Below are 17,979 nucleotides of genomic sequence, written 5' to 3' on the forward strand. Positions count from 1 at the left end.
TCTTTGGAGAGGAGCTGGCTCTGCTGGTTGTGCCAGAAGTTGTGCTTAGTCAAACAGTGGTCCATTGCCCAACTATAGATAAAAGGTCCTTGCTCTTTAGAGAGACATGAGTAAGTGACACCTGAACTGAACGTGGTTCCTTACATGTGAGACTAACTTGGCTGTGCATCTTGCAGTGTGCACATCAATTCCATCTGTGAAGCAAGGAGATGGTTTCATTTGGAGGAGTTTGCTGAGAAGAAACAGCAAAAATGTCAGAAGTTGCCACTTAAAGTACTTTTAAAATAACTGGAAACAGAGTGGAACCGCCATAAACTTTACAGAGGAAACAGAATATTATGGGCAGCTTGATTTGAGTCTTGTTTCTTTCCACATAAAGTAGGATTCATGTCTGCTAGAGCTGTCTTAGTCTGAGGGATCAGTATCCAACCCTTGGGTGCTCAGTTCTTAGGCAGAGTCCTTTGGATGAGATTCTGTAAGGTGAAGTCCGGAATAGCTCCCTCTCTGATCTCCATTATGTGAGTACTCATGGCTCAGTCAGTCATCCCTATGACAGAATTGCTACTGGTGTGAAGAAAAGTGGACCCTTTCTTCCTGCAGCTTAACATTCAGGTATCTGACTTGTACAATTCTCCTCCTTACCCCCTGAAACAATGGTGGCTTACTATTTTAACAGCTATGCGATTTCTTTTCTTCACAGTGCACACCTCCTCTGAAAGTCAGAGATTTATTTATTGATATACAAGATGGCAAAATCTTGATGGCTTTGCTGGAAGTCCTGTCAGGACAAAAGCTGGTACGTATACAAGGGGAAACATGCCTCAGTATGGAGCTCTGTGGCTTACAAGTAACAACATCTGGGCATTCAAGGAATAAAGGAGAAATGGGTCCAGCATTTTGGGGATAATAAGAAACATTTCAGCAATTCCACTGTTATTTCCTTATGCTGTAGTTTCATGTCCTGAGCTGCAACTTAGATCTCCAAGGAAATACATAGCAAGGAGGTGAAAACAGTGTGTAATCTTTATAAATGTTTCTTCCCCTTCTATTTTTTTTTAAGCTTAGCTTGTTAATTTTCATATACTTCACAGGCAGATCACGCAAGTCACTTAACCAAAGAAGAATAAATTTGCTGGGCTTATTTGTATTATCTTTTCAATCCATAAATTGTATGTCTGGGATAATTACAACACGTAATAGATGCTTGGTGATTTCGTTTTGTGCAGTTGTTAGTTTAGTTCTGGTATATTGGCTCATATTTCTCTCATCTAAATGATCTAAATTCAAGAGCACAGTTGTACATATCAGAATCTTTTTCTCCGTCTTTCCCTATAAGAGATGTATAAAATTCCACAGGCCAGAAATTGAAACATTTGGTCCAAGTATAAGCAATCGTTTACCGTTGACTTAAATGTTTTCTTTCTGCTTTATCTTTGTTGGCCAATACTCTCTTCTGTGTGGATATCACACTTCTTTTTGGGTAAGAGGAGAGACTTGCTCTGCAGTCCTCACCACTGCAGATACACTTGTAAATAACTGGTGATGCTCCACCCATGGGTATGCAGTACCCATCTGCGCACTGCAACTTGAATACCCACTGAATGTGCTCATGCATTCAGATCCACACTTTTCTTTGATATTAATGTCGTGTGGGGAAGCTGAGGCAGAAGCGATATCTCCATGTCCATTCACACAGACTGGCATTGGGAGCCAGGCTGGAGGGGAACTAGAAGGGGAGACATATCATGGAAACTCCACTTGGTGAACCGGACAGTCAAGGAGGGCAAGGAAGGAGGGAAGGTCAGCTGGCTAAACTTGTTTCTTCAGGTGTTTCTACACAGCTAGGAAAAAAACAGTGTGCCAAAGTGGAATCGCAGGGAGACAGGCATGCAACAATTCTGTCACCTCTGCCAAAGCAAAATTTTCTGCCTCCCACTTTCCTGTATCTGCAAAACTGCTCGTGCTTCCTCATTAGGATCATTTCATTTAATTGAAGACAAAAAGAAATCTATTTTTATAAATTTTCCACTAATTCTGTGACTGAGCGTGGCTGGGGGGGTAATTACATGATTAATCAAGCTGGCAGATCCAAGAGAGTGATAGCGTCTGGAGAGCCGGGAAACTGGTTGCTAACCCTGTTCTGCTGCAGCCAGGGCAGGTCATGTAGTTGTGCTTTTATATAGACAGATTTCCTCAGTTTTTCTTTTGGCTCTGTGTTTGTAGTTTTTTTAAGCTTTATATGATGTAGTGAATAATTCTATTGTTTTTAAAAATAGTATGTCTCTTATTTTTTATAGATGCATGAATACAAATCTTCAACCCATCGCATTTTTCGTTTAAACAATATAGCCAAAGCACTTAAGTTTTTGGAGGACAGTAACGTGAGTATTTCCAAAGCCTTGTCTTATTTTTTTCTCTCAATATATTCTGCAAATATGATTAACTAGCCTAATGCACAGCATGTTCATAAGAGTACACGTACATAGTACATACTCTCTGAAGAAGCTGTGACCTTAAGTTGTTGTCTTAACAGCAAGCAAAGCCACATAAAATGCACAAAGAGAATACCTACAGAGTAGGAAAACCAAGGATTTTATGTTCAATTTATAATGCAAAAGTTCAGTAGGTTTAAAGGATCAGGAACCCAATATTAAAAGAAAATAAAAGAAATGCAAGTAATCTTTATTGAATTGAATCTCAGTATCATGACTTCAGTTACTTCAAAGGTAGATGACTTTCCTTCCTTTCATTAGAGATATTTTCAGTATTACAGATCACGGGTATATCTGGCAAACTGCTGCAGCAGCTGAGCATGAGTCAAAGGCAAGAGAAAATTAAATCTCAGAAAATGACATAAATGCATAGTTTCTGGAATCAAAACCCTATAAGGATATAATTTTCTTGCTAGTCAGTACTGCAACATCACTGACTGAGGAACCCTTCCTAAAAAACTGACACAATTGTCAGTGACAAAGCAAGATCACAGCCCATAGCTTGAAATGATTCAATTCTTATTGATTTCTTCTGCTGGAGCTTCCTTCTGAAGCAGTAAGGATGTGTCCTGTGTCTTGAAGGGTCCCTGCTTTTAAAGAAAGATGAAAAGTAATGGTGTCAAGATAAATCCCAGCTATGTGACCCAACTCCCTTACATGGTATACCCAGATCCTTCAGAATGAGAAAACTAATACTGGACTACACCTATGAAGGACTGCATATTCTTGCTATATACACTTAAACGTCTCTTTTTATGTAGAATCTGAAATACAGTCTTGCTTCTCCTCTTTTTTCACTGGGAAGTGACAGCATCTAATCATGGCTTTGCCAGCTGCTACTGAAATACACTCTTTAGTTCCCCTGGCTGGTTTCTCAGCCCTTTCCGTTACTGCTGATTTCTTGCTTGGGAATCCTCTCTTCAAGGTTGATTTCTGACTATTTATTCTGCTGCCATATGAATTTTAGAGATTACCTTAAGTTATAAGAAGGAATATTCTTCTAAATATGGAGTGGTTGGACAGAGACTTGGCTAAAGCTCTGTAGATTTAAAAATAAATGCATGAGTTTCATGCATACTAAGTTTCAGCTCAGGAAATATGGACATCAGGAAATGTCTTGTCATTCAATCAACATTGCCGCCAATATCTTCCAGGGACCCAGAAGCCATAGGCCTGGGACAGACCAAATTAATATGAAGTTAGGGCATTTCTTTTTAAATGATACCACTCTGTTATGTTTACTTGTAAAAGAATCATCCCATGACCTCTGCTCTAGACAGGAGTAAATAATATCAGATAGATAACAAAAAACAGCAGAAACTTTTGTTAGGTATGTGTGTCATACATAAAAAGAAAATTACAGCTTTTAAAACAAATAGTGTTTTAAAGTTGCCTTTTGGAAAACCTACATGTAGGGACTGATCTGTCCGTGAAAGCATAGTTCTGCATATCCAGCTAGAGTTCTTGAGAAATGATTTATAAACTCTCAAATTTCTTAGCAGCTTCCCAGTTGATGCTTCCCACCTAAATCCAATTAAGGCACATTGGCAAATGAGTTTTTATCCTCTCTGTTGATCAATACACACAGCGCGTTCTTGGGTGTTAGGAACCTGTGCAGTTGCCAGGACCTTGTCAGGTCACAATCTGGAACCTCTTCACACATGGGCCAGGCAAGAGGAGCTCTCCCTGGACCCAACAACTACTTTGTAATAAGTGTTTTGGTTTCTAAAGACTAAGCAGCCTGTGAGGTACTGGCTATCTCTACTGGGATGTACTGGCAAATTTAAGCAGCATTGAGAGAACAGAGTTGACACTGAGAACAACCTAATGTTAAATGTCATTTGCTCCCCACCTTAGACAAACTGCTATTAAAAAGCAGTCTGAAATAAAAGTTTCCTCTTTCAAATATTTTGGAACCTGGAAGAAATACAACAACTAGAGGTTTCTTCTTGATAAGATTGAATATTGTTCTGCAAACCATTACATATTGTTTTGCTCTTTTTTTACTTTTTTTTTTCCCTCCTCCTTTTTTCTGTTTGACCAAACCAGTGAGTGAAGGGTGGCAATGAAGTCAGTGCAGTGTTGGCAACACGCCTCAGCTGCCAAGAGCTTCAGAGTTAGATATTAAACCACAGTGGGTGGAACCTGGCAATATGCACCTGTGTGGAATTGGGGCAGCAGGGCGAAGCCTGCCCCGGCTGCTAAGTGACTCAGCATATACAGAATTTCTAAGTAATAGATAAGGGCTGTATACTAGGCTTTAACTCAGACCTGGTGTTATTTGTAGTATTGACAACTTCCTTACTTCCTCCACTGTGACCTTCACTAAAAACAAGTCTGTGTGTCTAAGTGAGTAACACTCTGGTGTGATCATGGGTAATGTGAGAAACTCTAGAAACTGCTTGGATTAGGCAAATCTATCCATTGCTAACTGATCTCCTGCGAGCTCGGTGACAAGCTCTGTAAAGTGAGATAAGCAAGGAGAAAGGAGATGCGTAACAAAACAGACCCAGGCAGATCTTATTAGGATTTTAATTTTTTTAAGAAGTGACTTGAAGTCTTGTCCTCTTCCTCCGAGTTTATCTGTATTCTGTCCAACCAGGCCAAATTTTGAAGTCTTCCTATACCTTAGGCTAAATGTAAACAGGAGGCATATCTCTGCCCTCTGTATTTTAAGAGTTTTAAGAACAGGATTCACTAGAGGAGAAGCCATCTCCATGTTTGGAGAAAATGCATTTCTGCTCTAGAGGATGCAGAACATGGGTCACTCCTGTTCCTCAGGTCATGTTAGAGACTTAAGATTAGGGTGATCAGTGAGCAGAGTGGGCTGTGACCAGGCAAATTACCATTACCACGAGCTGGTCTATGGCAGAGGTATTCTGGAAGCATCCTGTAATCTCAGTACAGGCCAGTATTTTTTTTGTGTTTCTGCTGTTTCTTTGAACTAATCTATGATCTCTTCTACAGGTAAAACTTGTTAGCATCGATGCAGCAGAAATAGCAGATGGAAATTCCTCTCTGGTACTTGGACTAATATGGAATATAATCTTGTTTTTTCAGGTAATTAAACTTGAATACTTTAATCTTAAGTGATCTATCTTCATAGATATCTATCTTCACAGATCTAGTTAAATACTTTTAAAAGTTGTTTAAAGTTCATTTTGCATCCTAAAGAACACCTTTAAGCTTGCTAAACCTGAGTATTTCCTCCTAATTTACACTACTTTTATACCTGTGGCTATTTTCATTTTACTTCATTGGAATTATTTTGATGTAAATTGGAGGCAACTTAGGCCCTAGTTGTTTGACTAGAATTAGAGATTCAAACTCCTCGTTTTCCCTTTTTCCTGTGACTTCTCTGCATTCCACCTGAGATTCCCTGGATCAGAGAATCAAATTCTTGCATTTGGTTCCAGGTCACAGTTTGTTTTCAATAACCTTTCCTGTATTTGGTCCGATATAGTGGACAATTTCATTGAGCATCACTGATCTCTTGAGACTTACCCAATGTGTCAGAAATTCACCACTAAGGTAGAGGGACAAATAAAAGATCTTAAAGGGCCTGAAGCTTGGGGACTGATAAAACAGAGTTAAATATGAAATCTTATTTAGCCCCAGGCTTAGACTAAAACTGCTCCCAAATTTACCTGTATTCAGCAAAGACTCAAATTCCTATCAACTGGGAGAGATAAAGGAAGGCGTTCAGCAGCTCTTACAAAAGAGCGTGAGGTTCTCATGCTCTTTTGTTCTCTTGGACTTATTTTGCCAGTTTAGACTGGCATTAGGCTTAAAAACCAATCTCTGTCTGCAGGCTGAGCATTGCAAATCACACAGTGCTGCACAGCACCCATTTGTCCAGGACTCACCAGGAGAGATGGTCGAACTAAAATCGATCCTCTGGCAGTAAGGGACACGGAGGACCTAAAAGCAGCATAGTCAGTAAGTTAGATCAAATCTCAGTGCTGACCAAGGATAGGAGTGCTGTTGCAGGTCGTGGTTTCTTGACTAAAAATGTTTTGCTCAATGAGTTTTTTGAAGAGAAGGAGTGATTTCAGTTAAATTCACTTTCAGGAATGTGATTGTTTGTTTGTTTGTTTGATATGAATTTGTTCATTTCAGTCTTATCTTATAATTTTGCCCATTTATGGCTCCTGGAGCTACCAGCTGGGCTGCAGCTGCTCCTGGCTCTTAGGTCTGTGCAGTATAAGTTGAAAGTTAGAGTGGACAGACCTGTAATTACCTCTTAAAATTCATTTATGGCCCTGTTATCTTAAAAGGATGCAAAGTTGCCTGAGCAAACATTCAGTTCTCCATTCGCCCTGAGTTTGGTTGGCGTGCTGCATGTTTCATCTTTTATTGCAGATTAAAGAACTCACGGGCAACCTCAACAGGAACTCATCCTCTTCCAGCCTGTCGTCTGGGCCCAGTGGGCCAGAGTCAGACACGTCTCAGACAAGCACTCCAAATGTAGAGAGAAGCATGTCTGTTACTGTGAAAGACCAGCGGAAAGCCATCAGAGCCCTTCTAACCTGGGTTCAGAGGAAAACCAGAAAGTAAGCTAGTGAATTGGCATAGAAAGTGGTATTTTACTAGCAGACCGTTAAAGCTGAAAGACCTTTCTTTGTCCTGGATAATGTATATTTTGCCATGAACTGGTTTTTTTTTATTTTGTTTTTAATCATTTGAAGTTTGCAGGCACAAGGTATTGCACATTGACTATGCACGTGCATCTAAAGAGACTGTCTGATGTTCAAGCTGTGTATGTTGCTGGCTTCATGATTTGAGTGTTAAGTGTTAAATTGAACTAATCTGCTTGGCACTCCCTAAAACAAGATCGCTCTTACCTCTACCGATGACTTTTCTGCAATCTATTAGGTATTCTGTGTTAGTAAGAGGGTAGGTGTAGGTGAAGCTTGAACTGAAAACAAACAAAAATGGAAGACTTTAAAAACTACCTTCTACTTTCAGCAGCCGAGCTAAGAGAGCTGCTCTATCTGCTCTAAAGTGCTTTGAAGAGCAAGGTTCGTGTTTCAATCCCTGATTCTTCAAAATTTAAGAAGGGAAGGGATTGAATCTTTGCTCCTATTCTGAGAGCAAAGTATTTCATTCAGGGAACATTTCTTTGCTGAACTCATCCATCTCTTCTCTAATAAGGAACACAGTCCTTCAGCCAAAGCATTTTGTGTCAGTGAAATGCATAGTTATTTTCAGGTTCAAAAACTTCAGCATAAGATGTCCTTTAGTGGAAGAAGGGCATGAGTAAATACTCTGCATGTATGTTACCTCTTACATGAAAGAACATTTTTACCTGTTAAGCTAGAGGTTTTTAAAGACCGTGGGCCAAATTTACACAAGTGGGTTATCTAGATATGTGGCGTTTTGTCTCTTGGTACATGTTCAAATTTGCTTACAAACACAAATGCTCTGTGTATAGCATCAAGGATGCAAAGTTACATCTCAAATATTAGTCCTGTGGGCACATCATTCTTGCGTTACCTCTGGTGAAGCTGTGGAGCTCATTATGCAGTAAATTTGTCCCACTGAGATCTACAGTTAATTGCTGCCAACGCAGACTGTAGAAGAACCACAATCTCATTCCCAAAATAAAGCTGATGATATCATTAATGGGGAGGTGGCACGAGGAAAGTGCCAGAGAAGCAAAGGCCATAGACTTTTTTTCAATCTAGTCTAATGGTACAAATGGAAAATAAGTAATAGGAGAAACATTGATTTTGCAGCAGATGTACTGTAAACATAGTAACTTGATCATAATCCTTTTTATCCAATGACCTATATGGAATTTTCTCTTCTGGGGCTATTCTGAGGCCGTATTTCATTGCAAGTGTGGTAGTCTTTTTTTCTTCCAAAACTCTGGGCACTTAACACATTTGTGGTTTATACATATACTGGTGCCATTTGCATTTATATTTGCATAGCACCTTTTCCACTGTAGAAGGCCAAGTGCTCAAAAATGTGAATCATTTATGCTAATGTTTTTAAATACTTAAGCGTTGGCAGTTTTCCCTTGAAAATGCTCCCCCAGAATCAGGAATCATACCAACATTTGGTTAAAGGTGGTTGCTGAGTACTGGAGGGCTTTGTTTTTACTGACCATTTCCTACAAGAAGCTTCATGTCAAGTTGTGAATCCTTATGTTTTATGAAAGTGATTTTTGCTTTTCAAATGGAACGTGAACTGGTGCAACCCAGCAACATTACCTGTAACTTTCAGGAGTCATTGAAGATGATGAGTGCTTATACTTTGCATTTTATAACAAAACGCTCATGTAAACCATATGTACTTGCATTTAGATACGGTGTTGCAGTTCAGGACTTTGCCAGCAGCTGGAGGAGCGGCCTCGCTTTCTTAGCTGTCATAAAAGCCATAGACTCTACTTTGGTAGACATGAAGCAAGCCCTGGAGAAGACCGCTCGGGAAAACCTGGAGGATGCTTTCAGCATAGCGCAAAATAAGCTCGGTGTCCCTAGGCTACTGGAGCCAGAAGGTAAAGGGCTTCATCAGCTGTGTTGGGTAGCGTTCAGATTATAATCAACCCAAGAGCACTGCGTTGTCATAACTATCAAAAACCTTCCAATGATTAGGTTGCTGATGTGGGAAGGAAAGTAATGTGAGACGGGGAGGACTCTTCAGGGTGCCATCAGTGGTGAAAAGGATTCCATCTTTCTGGCCCTGTCAGAGAAAGATGTGTGTCCGTAGCTGTTAATTCTCTAATCGTGAAGGCAGGATAAATGTCTGAAGGTCTGTCCCTCTGGAAGCCTGTTGTAGAGCACTGCGGACTAAGGACCTCGTGTCTGTTTCCATAGATATAATGGTGGAATCACCCGATGAACAATCAATTGTGACGTACGTGGCGCAATTTCTGGAACACTTCCCCGAGCTGGAAGGGGTACGTGCTTACTCTGAGCTCATGTCATGGTTTTTCATTGGCTTGGATGTACTTAGGAAAGTTAGATATTGTTGTATTCATCTTCTAGGTTTTCTTTCTAAGCTGTTTAAAATAAACTACCTATTCTGCTTTAATTTTTCAGATTTTTGTCAGATCAAGTCAAACAGGCGTTTACTGGGGATTTCTAAACTGCTTTAGGGAGCGCTATGCATTTAAAGATTTATATGCAGTCGTAACTTTAAGGGGTTAAGACTCTACTACTTTTCAGAGGTTAAGAAAGACATTATTACTTTGGCATATTAGCTTCAGACTGAAGTTTATCCCTTCATCTTCATTTCTTATCCCTTCATCACCCTTCATGGTGATTTGTTGGGCTATCTTCCCAAGTTTGAGGGCCAAAATAAATCCGAATTTAGTCAGGCACAACATACCAGACGTTGAATTTTGTCTGTACAGCAATCAAATATACTCATTGCAAGAAGTAAATTGCATCTTAAAAGGTGATAACTTTAATGCAGACTTTATCTGCATTAAGGAGTCCTTTTTGGGGAGTAGGCCACAACAGGGACTGGTAAAAGCCCTCTGGAGAAGATACACTTACTGAGGAATTAAAGGATAGGAGATAGAAAACTGGAGGAAAAATGTAAAGTGTGTAAAGTATAAGGATTGGGGAAGAGATCTATGTAAAGAGATCCATGAAAAAAAATAGCTGCTGATTATACCTATAAACTTAGTTCAAAACAATATCTTTTGGTTTCGATGGGTTATCCATTCAGTAGCTGGGTAATCCTTTGTGCTTGAATACATGCGTATACCTTACGGTTTATACATTAAAATTATGTCATCTCATTTGTTGACTGAAGGTTCCAGTTGGTGTAAGCTTTCTAGCAGATAGAATTGGTGGTTGTTGTTAGAGTCATGGGATTTAAAATTGTTCTAATAATTATTTAAGATTATTTTTGGAGAGCATTAAGATTTGTTTGTCTTAAGACTTCTGGGCATTTTGCTGGACGAAGAAAAAGCCTAACTCTCTATGTGTGTGTGTGTGTATAATCATTTGAACTGAATAAGCAAACTAGTACATTAGTATGTTTCATATGTTTCATATATGTTGGGCTTGTTAGATTTATCTTACTCCCAGGGGTTGTGTCAAAAAACCAAGTCAGTTGTGAAGCATTCACAGGTGAAGCAGGGAGAGATGAATATATCACCTGCTGAAGAGTAGGCTTGTCTGCATTCTAATCAAGTTGCCCAAGTGTCTTCCTGATGTTGAGCTTTGTTCAACTCACTTGACTTGCCAAATTGTTTTCCCTACTTTCAAAATAAGTGAGTCATTAATTGGTTATTCTCAAGGTAATGGCATGATGGGCCAGTTTTATGCTTTCTGTAACATTTAAGAAGCATAAAATGTATGCAAAAGGTAATAAGTATGATATGTCTTTTAATGATGTATCATTGCTTGTAGGAAGACTTTACAGATCCTGACAAGGAGTTTCCAATTGAGTCTACCTATGTCCACATTAAAGATACACCTTCAGAACAAGAAGGCAAAATCTTGATTTTAAGTGAAAGAGAAGACAGTATGTTTACTGTTAACCATGAAAGGAGTCATCCTGCTCCTCCAAAGGTTCATATTCATGACACCTCAGAGAGAATCCAGTCAGAAACTGTTCCTGAGAAATGTAATGGAAAAGCATTAGGTGATTCACCGGAAGCCTTTGAAGAGGAGCCTAAGAGGCCTACCTCGCTGAAAATTACAGGATCTGTCAGTTTTGAATCCAACTCCTCCTGGGAAGTTCTTAGTGATAAATTGATCCCAGGTGAAGGAGGCATGTATGATAATCCACTGAAACAGAATAATGACCTTTCTCCAGCTGCTCTGACAGATCAGAAAAATTCTGTAGACTCTTTTGAAGACTACTCTGAAGAACTAACTAGAGAGACCTCTACTGAATATGATAATGAAACTAAAAGCCTATCAGCCAATACTTCTTCTTTGAGTCCATCATCTTGGACTTCAGGTATACTTACAGATGAATCCATAAATAAAGTAGAAGAGAACAAACCCCAAACTTCAGATCTTTTACCAGAAGATACCTCAGAACAAGAAGACACACATACATATGTTCTTCATCTTCTAAATCAGGAAAATTTGAAACCTCAAGAAAATGAGTGTACAAATCAATCACCTGTATTTGAGACAACAGAAACTAACCATTGTTTGTTGAATAACTCTAATCTCGAAAGCCAAGATCTGTCTACACAGCATGAAACAGCTGATGACTCTCCCTCAGATGTACCTGGAAGTCCAGAAGACCTGGATAGCTGTGATGAAGCTGAGTCTTCAGCTGAAGTGTTGCCCAGTTCTTCAAAAGTATCTGTAATACCCCATGATCTCTTTTACTATCCACATTATAATGTTCCCATATCAGCAGTTTTGGATGCTTACGTTGAGCCTCGTCTTGGAGATTTCGATATTGGAAATGACAAATCTTATTCTGACTCAATAACAGATATTTTACATGAGAAGGGGATCCCAGCACAGAACTACAAGGAAGATGCTCCAGAGGAAGGATTAGGGAATAAGCTAGGTGACTCTGCATCAGAAATGAGTACTGAGAATGCAGAGGAGGCAAAAATGGATGCTAGCAGTGACATGAATTATTCCTGTGAAAAAGAAGAGGCTTTACTAACAGGAAAAGAGAAAGAAATTGAAAAAGATGGCCAAAACGCCACCACCCCTCAAGATTCTACTATTTCCCAACGTCCTGAGGTACTGTGTTTTCTTGATGGTAACATTTCTTCCATATATTTGGGCAATTAGCACCTGAACTCTTTGCTTTTCCTTTGCTATATAGGCTCATTAGAGAAATTACATAAAATACATTTGGTTTCTTGTTCCACAACACTGTTTGCCACAGCCCTCTACTGGAAGGAATGGGATTGCAGATACCTGATGAGACATTATTCAAAGATTCAATTTACAGAGAATAAGCCCGAATAATACTGCAGAAATGTGATTTTTTTTCTGACGCTTTAAAAACAGTTTCAAGCTTATGCATAATCCATAAGTCTAAAAGATTATTACAGGGGGCTGTTTTTAATAATGCTCTGTAATGAGATGAACAGCAAGTAATACTGTTGATATAGAAAGGATATAGATACAGATGCAGATAAAGACAATGAATCTGAATCAGTAAATTTGCCTACAGAAATTTTAAACCAATCTGAGCAGGAAAGTTAGGGGGGTAAAGCTAAGGTTTGTCTAAGCTGAGGAGGAGGAGGAGAAAAGGAGAATTTTGATAACTTTTCTGTGTATTGAATTTAGGCAGTGTGCTATTGCAGCTCTTCCTGCAGATACATCATTTTGCATTTTGTCTTAGATGCCTTGCAGCTTAATAACTTTAGATAGAATTTTTCAGGAACGAGTGCCCCTGTGAGAATTTGGATGTTACTCCACATGCTGTTTGGACATTTGATCTTAATGCTTGCTGAAATAACCAAGTCAAATTCCAAGAAACACATCGTTCACAACTTCTTATTTAAAAAGAATTGATGGTACATTATAGCTCAGTGTTATCCAAAATAATTTTCAAAAAATGATTTTTTTTCTGAAAGCATTGTTTGTCTTTTCATTTGCTTTCTTATCCTGCTTAATGAGGCCTTCAGTCTTATACTCTATGCATTTTACCAGCTGAATAGACCAACACCTCTAAGTTACCAGGAGTGCTGGGGAATAAGTTTTGTTGTTGTCTAATGAAAAATGTTTCTTAACTTAAACCGAAGGCTGAAGAAGATCATCAAGATGATTTGTCAGAAGCTGTGAAGACACCAGAAAAAAGTAGTAAAAGGAAGGAAAAAAGAAAAAATGTGATCAAAGACACACAGATTTCAAAAGTTGGAACTACTACTCTATCACTAGATAAACTGGAAGAAATTGCTGATTGTCAGGAATTTACCAGGTATGACACATGAGCATACTCTTAAATACACCTAACTTTGAAGGAGAGTCTAGTCTTAAAAAGTGTGCCCTAACCTTTGGATATTTTTGTTGCTTTCTTTTCGGAGCAGTCTGCTTGAACTCATGGCTTCTACCTATGCTGCTCTCAAGCATGTCGAGCAGTTCAGTGCCAGTGGACTTGATATGACCTCAGTTTTTTGGTTTGTCAAAGCACCCAAAATCAACTGGAATCCCAGAGCATTTAGAACACAGCTGTATGCTAACTGTTTTTCCAAGAAACAGTGTTTTTATGATGTAGATGAAATAATTAGCTAAGAAATCCATGGATTATGAGTCCAATGAGCTAGTTTGTTTAATGATATTTCTTGGCCTTTTTTCTGTCTGTGAAAAAGTAAATGAAACACTCAGCTCATTCGACTCTATTCCTTGTTATCTTTTAATTTGATCTTTAGGCAGTGTGTTTGAGTGGACATGAACTATAATCTGTCAGTGCTTGTTTATGAACCACTCTAATGGATTTGAAAGAATCTGCTTACAAAAACTTGCAATCTCCTTCCTCAAACTTTCTTTGCCCTGGAATGCCTTTCAATATTTTTTAATTGGTAAGTTGGGATATAGTCTTAGTTAAGTGAGTGAGAAGTAAATGATACAACAGCTGCAAAAACCCTATTGAATACTGCTTTTCAGAAAAGATTCAAATTTGGGTGCTTGGATTTTTATGTTATGGGTGAGATATTTTGAACTACTGTTCATAGTGTTGATTAGTTCAAATCCATATTCAAATGCATGCAAGAATGCATATTTGTGGTTTTTCATAACCTAAAAGTAAAATATACGATTGCAGTGGCTCCTTTTGAAGTTAAAGCAAAACTTGGATTTACTAAGTTACAAACTTTGCTTTTACATGCATTTCAGAACTAGTTACAGTGATTCCAACATTTATCTCCGAAAAAGGTTTTCTAACACTTCTGAGAAGGTAAGAATATGGAAATTTATCTTATTCTTAGTATTTCATCACCCTTCTTTAACTCCAAAAACTCAGATACTGTGTATATATATAAGCTCTCTATATAGTCTTTATAAGCTTTGTCATAATCCAGTAGTTCTACAAGATTGAATAATTTTAGTGCCAAAACCAGGATTAGTTTAAAAGTTGTATTGAATTACCTCAAATATACGTAACCATCCCAAATATACAGTATAATTAAATATATTTATGTAAGAACTTTATTGAACCTTGAACAAAGCTACAGAGGAGTAACTAATGTTACGATTCAATCTACTCTGCAAGAACAGCTAAACACTAAAGTAGTTGGGTTGTAAAGTGAAACCTCATGCTTAATAGCAGATGTATTTATTTCATACTGGTTTCTTGAGCATGTGCTATACAACTGACGTTTGGCTGCATTTTTTTTTTTAATTTGAGGGAAGAGACAGCACCAACAGTCAGGTCACACTGAACAAGGATAAGAGTATGTCTTTTACCTGGACAAAACAAAATCTAAATCTTAGAGTTTTAAGAAATATTGCCACTGACGTTTAATGAAATTCAGATTTCACATAGGTGCTTTAGTCCTGCAATGCTTTCAGTGCTACTAGAAATATATATGAACAAAGTAAATAAATAAAATAAATAAAAGTAAATAAAAGCAGTTAAAAGCAACAAATTCCTGGGTTTTTTTACAACACTTTTTTGTGTGTGTGTGTATATCAGACAGACATGGTAAATGTGAGGGTGGAAAATAGAAACACTGTTTTCATTTCGTTTGAGCAGACTTTAAACATACACTGCATAGAATGCATGCACATCATGTCTTTGAAAGACACTGAATTTTATCTTTTTCTAAAATACATTCCAGTGTGTTCTCATGTATTTGCATGTTTGTTTGTTTAAGGAAACCTCTGGCGAAAGTGAGCAGGAGATGACAGATGTGGATGAAAAGCTCACAATCATCAGGTGAGCGATTTTTATGCAAACAATTGCATAGAATTGTAGAGAAATCTGTAACTTTTAGCTATTTCTAACAGTGCTACAAAGGGAAGTGAAAATTAAGTATAATGGTGGAGACTGGAATGGAAATCTTGTGTACTAGCATGAGGTCTTTATTTCTTATAGGCATGAGATGTGAAACTTGTTTTTGATAGATCTCCCCTTGACTAAACAGACATTGTTTTTAGGCTTGGGCTGCCTAAGATTTTGGGAAATGTGGTGAACATTTCAGACCAAGAAAGGAGTAGGATGAGTTGAAATACGAGGCCCTTTGCCAGAGCTGGCCAAGACTGTTTCCAGGTTTGCAATACTGTTGAGATGATGTGTGGCATGGTCAGTGCTAGGAGTAGATGATACGTCAGCATAGTTATGTTAGAGCACCCATGATTTTCTGTATTTTCTATATGTGATCAACTTGGACTTAGGGTACCTCCAGCTCAGATAAAGCACATTTGCATTTTACTAAACCTTGTGCTGTGATGGTGCTGAACCCAAAGCGTGTATCCCTTCTGAAGCAAGTCTAATATTTATATGTAAAGAAATGGCATAACTTTACTTTTTTGCTCTCAGTTGATGCCAAGTAGCTTCCTAGAACTTTTTATTGAAATAGTGGTTGCAGCTACTTGCAGAAAACGCACAAAATATTTTCAGGGCTGAGTGTCCTAGTCGTCTCAACTAGTCCTAGTTTAAAAAATATATATGAATATCTGTCATAGTTAGGTCTGTTTGCAGACTGCTGATATTGAACAAGTTTTTTCTAATGCTCAGTAATTTAATCAGTATAAGATTTGAGTGAGCAGGATGTCCTAAGACAGAAAAAGAACTAGCTAAAACATGACAATTTTCTCCAAAGGTAAATAAATAAATAAATAGAGTAAAATCCCAGAAGATGGTGCATATGGCATTGTAAAATGAGTGAAATGAGTGTACCATCTTGCACCATTTAAAGTAAGACCTCTCCTTAACTTTGTGAGTGCTCGGTAGGTAGAATCTAGACAGTAGATAGAGTCTAGCCTGATAGAGACTGGGAAGAGTGTACAGGCCTTTGCCTTTATGGACTTCAGTTGGAATTTTGGCCCTGTCCTCCAAACCCAACTGCTAGCTTGTTTCTGGAAGCCCGGAGCTTTTTCTGTTTAACATTTTAGGTGTCTGACATGAGAAGCTATAAAAGTAGCTGATTTGGGGAAAGTAAGAGAATGTCTTCCCTCTGCAAGTCTAATCTCTCTCTACTGTCAAGTCAAATACTCAGGGTAGAAGAAAAATTGTGAAAGTGTAATGTAAGTGTTGCCTGAAGCTATGTTTATAGTTCTGAAAATAAAATGGTATCTTCCTGATTGATGGGAATTGGCTTATATCAAAAGAATTTACTATAATGTCGTATAATTAAATACCTGAGTATTTGTCCAGCATTTCCAAGAGGAGTAACAGCTGTGTCTGCTGGCTCATGAAGAGACACACTGCAAAAGCCGGTGTGCACTTCATCGTCTTGCTTGGCGTCCAACTGACTGGGTTGAAACAGTTCATTAACTTGTTGTCTTTTAGTTGGCCTTCTGCTCTTTACAGCGCAGGTTGACAGTGGTTCTCTCCTGTCTTGTTTTCAGGAAGAAAAAGGATTTGGAAGCAAGTGACACTCCAGCAGCGGCTGCGCAGACCCTGAGTGCTGAACAACGAGAGCTCTTCTACTTCATTGTTTTCCTCTGGGCGCTGGTCTACTGCCTTTTACTTTTCCCACAGCTTGTTGGCAACAAACCTTGATCTCTGTGAGGTGTGTGGAAAATAAAAGACGGTGGTCTGATTGTTTTGTGTATCTGCATATGAATATGTTCCTTCAGGTGAAGCACAGCTATAAATGTAGGACCTGGTATTTGTGGTTATTATCAGGCTCTCCTCCTTTCCTCTACTGCTGTGCTATGACTGTGTCTAAGCACATTTTATATAATGACAACTTTGTAAATATATATAAAGAAAACTGATTTCGTAGATGCAATTTTGTACATTTGTGCCTTGCTTTATAATATGTTAAATAAAAATGGATAATTATCAGTAGAAATATGAACAGTTCAGAGCTCCAGTCTTCAAAAATGATTCTTTTGGCTTCATTTACTGATGCAGAGCCCTGCAGCTGTGGAGATGGCTGCTTTATTTGACTTGCCTATGAATTTGGCCCACCAGAAAGGGCAGGTCTTGAAATGCTCTTTCACCATTTTCATAGATATTTTTAATAGAGATGGAGTTACAGAATTAACTTAACCAAAAGTACTGAATATATTTCAATCCAGTGGAGTAACAAAATCAGGTGGGTTTTATTTAGGGAGAAGAGTCTGTCTTTTAAGGACTCAAATTCATTGTTGTCATGCAGTAACAAATTGGTGTAGAAAAGTGTGAAAAACTGACATTCTGGCTGCTGCTTAGAAGATCACAAGGGAATTCTTAACCCAGACTCTTCTGTAGAAAATACCCAAACAAATACCTTTTGTGTATGTCCTGAGGGTGGCCATCTTTGAAAAGGTACAAAAAGCTTAATAATTTTACCAGGAACAGATGTTGTTTTGTTGTTTTTTTTTTTTTTTTTTTTTACAAAGGTACCTTCCCACTTCTGAGGCTGCATCTGCTTCCTTTTCCTTTTGTG

General features: G+C 38.4%; 1 protein-coding gene across 1 annotated transcript in view; it reads left to right on the plus strand.

Annotated features, from left to right (window-relative positions):
• CLMN (calmin) overlaps positions 1–17,400 on the plus strand; it is a 68,225-nt gene extending 50,825 nt beyond the window's left edge. The window contains exons 3-13 of the mRNA XM_088539702.1: positions 701–796; positions 2,298–2,381; positions 5,460–5,552; positions 6,855–7,045; positions 8,804–8,997; positions 9,317–9,399; positions 10,865–12,172; positions 13,186–13,361; positions 14,276–14,336; positions 15,256–15,317; positions 16,952–17,400. Coding sequence (XP_088395828.1) covers positions 701–796; positions 2,298–2,381; positions 5,460–5,552; positions 6,855–7,045; positions 8,804–8,997; positions 9,317–9,399; positions 10,865–12,172; positions 13,186–13,361; positions 14,276–14,336; positions 15,256–15,317; positions 16,952–17,105 — 2,502 coding nt within the window. The 3' untranslated portion in view covers positions 17,106–17,400. The remainder of the gene's footprint in view (positions 1–700; positions 797–2,297; positions 2,382–5,459; positions 5,553–6,854; positions 7,046–8,803; positions 8,998–9,316; positions 9,400–10,864; positions 12,173–13,185; positions 13,362–14,275; positions 14,337–15,255; positions 15,318–16,951) is intronic.
• The last annotated feature ends 579 nt before the right edge of the window (positions 17,401–17,979 follow it).

Source organism: Tinamus guttatus, unplaced genomic scaffold, assembly GCF_059628265.1.
Source record: "Tinamus guttatus ecotype Peru unplaced genomic scaffold, ASM5962826v1 Tinamus_guttatus_pri_ptg000048l, whole genome shotgun sequence".
In the NCBI taxonomy this organism is placed as follows: Eukaryota; Metazoa; Chordata; class Aves; order Tinamiformes; family Tinamidae; genus Tinamus; species Tinamus guttatus.